The sequence below is a fragment of the Pezoporus flaviventris genome, unplaced genomic scaffold (genome assembly GCF_033815535.1).
Source record: "Pezoporus flaviventris isolate CSIRO_AGI_PZ_B2104156 unplaced genomic scaffold, CSIRO_AGI_Pfla_v1 ptg000096l, whole genome shotgun sequence".
Taxonomy (NCBI): domain Eukaryota; kingdom Metazoa; phylum Chordata; class Aves; order Psittaciformes; family Psittacidae; genus Pezoporus; species Pezoporus flaviventris.
The window spans coordinates 3,680,429-3,689,465 of record NW_026892644.1 but is presented as its reverse complement, the minus strand read 5'-3'; the positions used below and the strand labels follow the sequence as shown (position 1 = coordinate 3,689,465).

The window sequence follows — 9,037 nt, the reverse complement described above, 5'->3', positions numbered from 1 at the left end:
TGCAAGAGGCACACACCCTCCCAAAAGAAATGTGATCATTTGGAAGGCACCTCAGTGAAAAACATGAACACATCCATGTCCCCAGCTATGTGTAACTCAAATCAGTGCTCCAGCCTGTGCACCCTGCTCAGCAGAATCGCTGCTGCAAGCAGCAGAAATGTGCTTGCATTAAGAACAGTGGGAGGAAGCACCTCTTTTTAACATAACTTACCTCTCTGTTAGCCAGCCAGGAGCACTCCTTTTAGAGGTACAGACCAGATTTTAGCACGTGGGCCACTACAGTGAAAAGGGCCTTGGATTTGCTGGGTATGCATAAACAAAGTAAGCAATGGCCACTTCGAGCCAATTCTCCCCAGATATTGAGCTGCCCTGATGTACACCCAGTGACCGTGCCACCAAGGAAGTGACTGCAAAGTTTTCATTGCTCACTGATGAGGTCCGTGACTGTTTTTACACCTTCTTCTCTAAATAAGGAAGCCGCCTGTTTGGCCTCCGACAGCCCAACCAATTTGACCCCTTTGCTTTCACCAGCCAATGAAACCCCACTCCTGCCTCCGGTCTTGGGTGACAGCATTCGTCAAACCTCAGCCAGCCCGGGAGGACGGCAGGTTAGTGTTACAGCCATGGCAGGCTTACCTCTGGCAAGCTGTTGATGTCAGAGTGATGATGCGGGGAGGGACAGACTCTGCACTATAAAGATGGGTCAATCAAATATAACTGAGGCTGCCCACGGGAGAGCAGGATCTACAAAACATGGTCCCTACCAGTTCGAGTCCTGCCGGCCTGCCTCTGCTTCCAACTCAACTGCGATCGGGCTTTAGTTTCATGTCAGCAATCTCTATTTGCTTTCCAAAAATAAGCCTCTGCCACCATGCTGAAGGGAGAAAACCAAGAAGGGCGGTATTTTTAGGGCCATTAATTCTGACCACGTGCCCAGGAGATGAACCGGATGGCCACTGCACAAAGACTTCTCATCACTATGTCCTGCGAAGCCAGCATTCACCGGTCGTTGCCTGCTTTCGTTCTCCTGGGTTTTCTAACTGGGATTGCTTCAACACATCCAGTTGTAAGCAGAACTAATGGCACATTGCTGGAAAGAGGATGGCAATCTCTGTTGTCCAGGTCCATTGCTGGGATGTCAGGGGAGAAGTCAGATGGCAACTGGGAGAGTGACTATTTGCTAGGAATCAAGAGGCAGCGGAGGCTTTACTGCAACGTGGGCATCGGGTTTCACCTTCAAATCCTCCCAGATGGAAGGATAAGCGGAGTTCACAATGAAAACCAATACAGTGAGTTGCATCCAGAAATGAAATAGAATAGATGTCACTTAATTGCTGTGAACTCTAGTAATTACCCTTCACAGAATGCAAATGTTATTACTTGATATTATTAATCTGTGCTGCATCTGTTGCCTTTTAAAAGTCTCTGGGATCAATAAACATTAGGACCCTCCAGGCTGAAACATATCACAAATGCTTAGACAAATTTGGGTACATTTTATTTTTACTCTGCTTTACTGCCCAGATGAGAAAAGACAAACCAGGTTGAAAACAGTCTCTCTGCTGCATTTCCTCACTCCTCCCTTCTCATTTGCCTTTTGAATGTGAGAGGCTGTCACGGAGCTCAGAGTGCCAAAGTGTGGTTTCTGAATCCTAGATGACTAGTACTTCTGGGACACCAGGGGCTTGCTGTTCCTGGTTTGCTTGTTCTTATGAGGGCTCCTCTGCTACCATAAGATTAAAGAAAAGCATTATCCCTATGGATTTGAAGTTTCTGTAGACAGCAGTTGCTAAAATCCTTTGCAGCTAAGATAGCACAGGAGACTTCAAAATACAAGAAATGCTTCTCTGAATCTTAGTAGCTAACACTTTGTAATTATAGCATATTAGCTACAAATGATTAGCTTACTGGAAGACCTAAGAGTTTGACAGATCAAGATAGTTTCATGGAGCAAAAGAATTATGCAGAATGTGACTGCAATTCCAAACTAATTATTTTAAAATCCTGCAGCATGTAGTAAAAAACCTAGAAGCTTCTCTGTGTATTTCTAGGGAGATAATTCTAATAAGTGAATATAGAGTTCATTAGGGTTTTTAAATAAGTAAATTACAGCTAAGTTGCCTTTGATTAGCTCTAAATTCTATGATAACTTTTCTTATTTTTTAGGTCTCTTTGAAATATCCACTGTAGAGAGAGGTGTTGTTAGCCTGTTTGGTGTGAAAAGTGCTCTCTTCATCGCAATGAACAACAAAGGGAAGTTGTATGGAACGGTGAGTACAAGTGCAGATAGTTTTCTGAGGCTTAAACAAGGCTGCAAAGGTTTTTTTGGGCTTTTTTTCCTTGTGGAAATCTCTGATTACAAGCAGAGAAAATAGCCTTTAAATTAGAGGGAACCTGCCCAACCTGGTGTCATCAGTGTTATTCAGTCCAACTGGCAGCATGGCTATCAGAGGCCTGTTTTAAAGCTTTCCAATAAGATTGTAGAGGGAGCACACTAGGAAAGTGAATGTATTCTGCAAATAGTATGCATTAATTAGATTGCTCAGCACTGCAAGACTGACCTTTGTTGATTCCCTTTGTCTATAAAGCAAAAGGGTGTGCTCTGCAAAACCACCCCTGAGATCAACTGTGCATGTCCATGAGTGTGTGTGTGTGTATGTGATTGCATGTGTGTGTGTGTGTGCGCATACAGGCTTGTGTAGGAGAGGCACAATCAGAGCCATCTATACTAGCTACCGTTAGTAAAATCATGTCCACATGCTTCCCCCTACCAAAACCAAGCACATAATGAAGAATAAATAGTAAGTCTACCCTACAAAGTCGACACATGCACTTGCGGTTATTTTAGTGACCAGTTTTGTGAGATCAATCCAAAAGGGTGAGAAAACAATAATAGCTCTTAACAGTGGTATGCAGGTCATACTGAAATACCATCACCATCACCCTCATCTAGAAAGTGCTAGCTGTGATATCTAAATGCAATTTAATCTCTGAGGCATGAGCAAGGCATCTCCAATCTCAACATTCAGCAGAAAAAATACTTGTTAGGAAGCAGGTTTGCAAGAGGCTGGGTTTGGGCAATAGGCAAAAGCAGTCCATCTCCAAATAATGAATAGCACTGACTGCATTCATCTCTTTTGCCAAGAAACAACAAAGCCATTTCCTTTGAAACAGCTGTACTTTCAACAAAGCATTTCACTTGCTTAATAAAACACCAAATGTTGCAAAGGACGCATAGCTATTCTTAACCTGACTGATTCCTTCTCACACAGATAATGACAATGGGGCATTTTAAGGTTCCACTTTAGGAATATTATTTTAATCATGTCTGATTTCAGGCACCTAAAAAGAGCCACAAGTCCAACCGCTTTGCTTGGCTAGGTCTTCCTAAAGAAATGCATGGTCTGTCTTCAGAGCTCCCTTTGATATTTCCCCCTAGTTTCAATCCAGTCTTCTTTATTTTCCTGGCAGTGTTCAAGGCCAGGTTGGACAGCCTTGGATGACACAGACTAGGGTGAGATGTCCCTGCCCATGGCAGGGCGTTTGGAACTAGATGATCTTAAAGTCCTTTCCAATCCAAACCATTCTGTGACTCTGTGATTTTCAAAGATATTTTTAAAAGCTTTAAGAGATGAGCATTTTCCCTCGCAGAATGCAATGCCCTAAGTTAAACTCTTACAAGCTTTGAATGGTGTTTTTAAGAAGTCCAAATAGAGCAGCACTGGTGGTGTCTCGTGTGCCAAACGTTTAATGTCAGATGATTATTCTGCTTTCTCTTTAAATTTCCTTGGTGCTCTGTGTATGTCTCCTGCTAGTCCTTGCACCTCCTCTGTCAGATAACTCCCTCTCTTTGGATTTATGAGATGTGACATGAAGAAAAATAAAACTGTTTTCCCGGTTTAGAACCTGCCACGTATCTTACTAGCAGCTAAATATAATAACACTAATGATTTAAAGAAAAGATTTAGTGCAGATCTGAGGTCTTACTCAAATGTCTTATTCAAGCAAATAGTAATATTCAAGCAAAAAGTTCTCCCTGGATGAGAATTGAAGGTTTTGACACCTAGCATGTCATTCTTTTATAGATTAAAGGACCCGTTGCAGGGGAGAGATATGAAATAAAGCCGCATCATTTGGACAAAAGAATATGATGCTGGCAGAAACTATTGTTTTTATTGCTTACAAATAAAATGAAGAATTCTATGATTTATGATGAATTAACTTGATCTATCACAGGAAGTGCACAGTCCATTATCTGGACAGGTGGCATCTGGGTTCATCTGACACCAAATTAGCACTGAGGAGGGAGATTTATTGTTGGATGCAGTCGCTGCGGCACCACCTGTTGCACACTGCAACAGGCTCTTCTGTACTAGCGCTAGTAAGAGAAATTACTTGAGTCTTCTTGAGATATTTACTGTACCTGCTTTGTTCTTCCCCACCTCCTATTCTTTAGGCTGTTTTCCAAGATGAGTGCAAATTCAAAGAAACCTTGCTGCCTAATAACTACAACTCATATGAATCAGATGCTTACTGTGGTGCCTACATAGCTCTCAGCAAACATGGGAGAGTGAAGAGAGGAAACAAGGTTTCTCCTGCTATGACAGTGACCCACTTTTTACCAAGAATATGAACATGGGCAAAGCTGAAGATTAAATCCCAGGAAAAACTGTTTCATTTTGCACATGGGAATAATCTCCCAGGTAAAGTATTTATACTGTTCATTGAAAAAAAAAAATATATCTATGTGTATATTTGGATAAAAATATTTGTACTAGATTCATCACATCGTAGCATATGTAATACAATGCTACTTCTCTTCTACTCTGTGCAAATTTTACATGGCTGTGTGCCTCCTTTGGTGCTGAACAGAGAAAAATGCAAGCTGAATTGCAAAGGAAGTATTCAGAAGACAAAGTGGCTGTAGGTAATCATCTGATTGATCATAGATTATCTACTAAATAATACTAATTACCTCAGAAAATAACCTTTCATAGTGAGCTGTTTACATATCATGGGCCAAATCATCAAAGGACTTTGCTTCATCAGAGCTTCAAGCAGTTCACTCCATCTGAATATCTGCCTGCACCTCCCCTTCTACACACTGTGTCCTGTCTTCTAAAGTCCTCAATCTATTATATTGATCATTAGGATGCCAATTCCACGCCCGTTTCTGCACAAGCAAACTGCCTACTCCCATAGTCCCTCTGTGAAGGGATTCTCCATGGTCTTCTCACATGGACTTGTTGGCAAAATGAAGATCTGCAATCAATTTCCCTTAGGAAGGGCCACAGGATAAATGACAGATGGGCCTCAAATGCAAAATATATTTGAAGCTGGGGATTTTGAATGACATTTTGTGAGCCTATTTTCGATTCACCTCAAATACAAAAGTGTACATCTTTACTATAAATACATATGTATACATATAGACATGGGATGTGTGTGTACCTGTGTAATTACATACTTTTAATGAACCAAACATCCCAACCTCTAGATGCTCAGGTGCCTTTATATGCATACGCACATAAAAGAACATAAATATTTAAGGGCACTGTATTCCATTTAGGCTGAACCTTGTCAATCTCTGAGAATTAGAGCTGGTCTGCAGGATCCATTTTATAAAATGTATGAAATTCATGAAAGCTTCCAGCAGAGGGTTATTTTAGAAAACTTCTGTGCTTTGAATTTTCTTGTATTTACTGCTTTAAGTGTATTTGATTCTTCTCTGTCATATCTCACTGAAGTATGAATAACAGAGGAAGAAGGAGGCTATAAAAGTATGTCTTCCTGTGTTGCGGTAAAGGAATTTGTGCTGTAATTCCAATTTCTGTCACTTGCAAAGCATCCTTTTCAAAGACAACACAGCAAGGTGTATGAAATATTCTCCAAAGCTCTCCTAGAAGCCATACAAACGGTGCATGACATTGCCTTACTACTCTGACAACCTTTTTCCAGATCACCAACGAAGCTACATTCTCTGTGCCTTTGAAGGAGTATTTTAAGAGGTCCTAAGTCAATAGTCACTATAAATGTCAGTTACCAGAAGCCTTGGAATTCCTGCACTGATGGCGTGCTCCTAAATTTGAAACTAGATTCAATGCAATGTCAGAGCATGAGCATTTTCAGCATAGATGGACCATGTTGCTGTAGAAGTGAACATCTGAGTGCAAGATAATCTCCCACGTCCAGCCAAAATGTGGCTATGTCCAGCCTTGACATGCCATTCTATTTGCAGGAGGTGTCTATTCATGATGAATTTGAGCCTTCTGACATGCATGACAAACACTGTCAAGGCTAGGTCCTCAGCTGGAGTAAACCAACCTAGTAAGACTACAGTTTATAGTTGCAGAAGATTATGCCCAAAGAGCACACCTACAAGAATGCATCTACAGCCACGCTTTCTGAAAAGTTATCAAAACAATTGTTTTGTGAAGAGGATACAGTTTTCCAGCTCCTTTTGTGTAATTTATACTTGAATTTGTTTTGCTCAAGTGTAAGTGGTGATCACAGTGTAAACGATGAGAAAAGAAGAATGGAATACTGTTTACAGTACATGAACGGGACACTTTGGATATGGTGAAGGAAAGGAGTTACTCTTCATTTTCTGGTCTTGCCGTAAGCAGAGAGAAACCAAGTTGGCACACTTTGTTCATCCACAATGTGTGCAGCAGTTTGTTTTGGAAAGATGTGCATTTTTAAGAGAAAAGGCAGAATGGTTTGAGTAGGGAGAAAGAGTGAGAGAAAAGTTTGGAGGATATCAGACACCAACCTAGAGTCTCCAGATGTACAGATTGGAAGACTACAGCTGTGCTCAAATACATTAGTTGGTAACCTGTATCCTTGTGTTATATTCCTAATTGTCTTTGAAATTAAGTTTGAAGAAGGACTGAAAAGTACATGGATGTAGAAGAAATCATAGTTTAAATGCTGACACACAAGTTTGTTTCTGATTACAGCTTAAACCAGTGCCCTTAGGATAGGATGAAGTCTGTTCCCTCTTAAACCAGTGCAGTCAAGATTAATTTATTGTTGCCAGTACTGACAAATAATGGGATAGCTGGCATAAAAGGTGAGAATTAGACTCACTGGTTCCATTTTGCACACACTGGTCAACAGCAAGAACAAACTGTAGACCATGTCACAGGAAGTCTGTTTGGACACAGCCTGTTGGGAAGAACTTGTTCTTAAGAATTGCAGACCCTCACGGATGCAGTTTTGGTGGGCATTTGGAAAGCCCCACCAGTCACTCTGCTGAGTTACTCATAACACCACTTTCCTTTTCCTTATTGCTTATCAGTGCCAGCCAGACCAACACTGAAGTCAACACTGAAATCGAAACAGATCTTCCAGTGCTAGGAATCTGACTAATATGAGAGTGAATCATGTCATTATCAGAAGTGACAATGAAAGATGCCATTGCCAGGAGTGATAGCTGTGTCAGTAAATCCCTCCAGCACAAATAGCACAGTATGGGAGTGTTCTGGAGTTTTAGACTAGTTGGGTACGGTACTTTGACAGAGGTGAATGCATAGCTACTTTCAGGAGAGTGTTAAGGCACATATGGACACATTAATGGGGATGTGCAAGCAGTCTAGTAGCAGCTCACAGTAGCAGAATGCACTGTGGCAGTGTTCAAGAAGTGATGCAACTTGCCAGGGAAATGGCCTGATCCTGTTCTGCCTCAATCTTGAGTAGCTAAATTCCACTTCCTCCTTCTCAGGCCATTATCGCCTGCATGGGAGTAGAAGGATTTAGGAAGACTGCCAAATATTTTACACACCTCAGGATAAATTTGTTGAGCTGGCACAGAAGAAAAAAAAAAACCTAAACAAACTATTTGTAAGCTGTATGTACATGATACAGGGGCTATGGAGACAATATGGGCATAGCCTGGCAAACTCTCAAGCAAAGCTTTCTTTGAAAGAATAGCTCAATGGATATGTAAAAGAAAACTCATGAAAGTAAAGGAGCTTCTCAAATCAGAGCCAAATTAGGAACCTGCTATTGACAGTTCTTGGGTGGTCCCTTTCAGAGCATATATAATCTCAGTGTGCATTAATGCAGAGTTATGATATGGAATACAAGCTTTGAAAGCATTGCTGTTGAATGCCCCACACCAGCCTATCTCACCCATATTTTGCACATGGGTTTCTGCGTTGAGTTGATGATACCTGTTTTCAAGTTTTCTTCTTCTTAGGCAAATCCCATAATAATTTAAGACCTAATCCACCTCCATTAGAAAACAGTCTTGGCTGGCACTGAATTAAATAATGTAATTTTCCCAAAACATGCAGAGATGCAGACACACACAGTGGGAAAGCAGAGTAATTTTTGTATACCTCACTAACTATTTCAATTCCAAGATTTTATTTTGCACAGTAAAATGGTGCCAAAGTTCTCACAGTATTTTTTTCACTAAATATACCTCATATTCTGATCAATATGGACTCGCAATTGAGACTGTAAATTTGCAAGAAACACAAAACTGTCCAATCGTTTGTGAAATTACTTCTATTTTTATATGTATGTGCTGCGCACAATAGTTCAATGTGTTCGTAAAATAAACTTTTATACATTGTTGGTAGTGTTTTGACTCCAAATCCCTCTTAACATTTGTTTTTCTCCTTGCTTCAGAGTTGCTGTGGTAAATCCCACACAGAAACACACACAGTTTTTGTTCATCCCTAGAACTAGAGGATGTATTGGTACACTCAGAATTGTGGTAGACTTTTGTGTTCTTCAGACTCCTTGCCTAGGAAGTCATAAGGGAGTTGTGCTTGTTGTAGCAATCTGGGAGTTTCACAGAGGAGAAGGAAAATAAAAATGCAATCTGATTAAAGACAATCTGTTGTAGTCACCTGTCTAAATTCCAGTGATTTTACCTGGGAATGTTCTAGTGCATCTCTCCTGTTGATAGTGCTCTTCAGTGTGGAGCTGCCCTTACATATCCCTTACTTCATTAAATAAGAAAGGCCTTTTTTTGATAAATGGCTTTTCTTGTTGCAGCTTGGGAAAGCAGCTTCTTGCAGCCATC

The 9,037-nt window shown here is 40.8% G+C and overlaps 1 protein-coding gene across 1 annotated transcript; it reads left to right on the top strand.

Moving 5' to 3' along the window:
* The first annotated feature begins 446 nt into the window (after positions 1-446).
* FGF6 (fibroblast growth factor 6) lies at positions 447-8,810 on the top strand. The gene is made up of 3 exons (XM_061476418.1): positions 447-1,289; positions 2,167-2,270; positions 4,457-8,810. The coding sequence occupies exons 1-3, from the start codon at positions 941-943 to the stop codon at positions 4,631-4,633; spliced, it is 630 nt and encodes a 209-aa protein (XP_061332402.1). The 5' UTR covers positions 447-940; the 3' UTR covers positions 4,634-8,810.
* Positions 8,811-9,037: the final 227 nt, after the last annotated feature.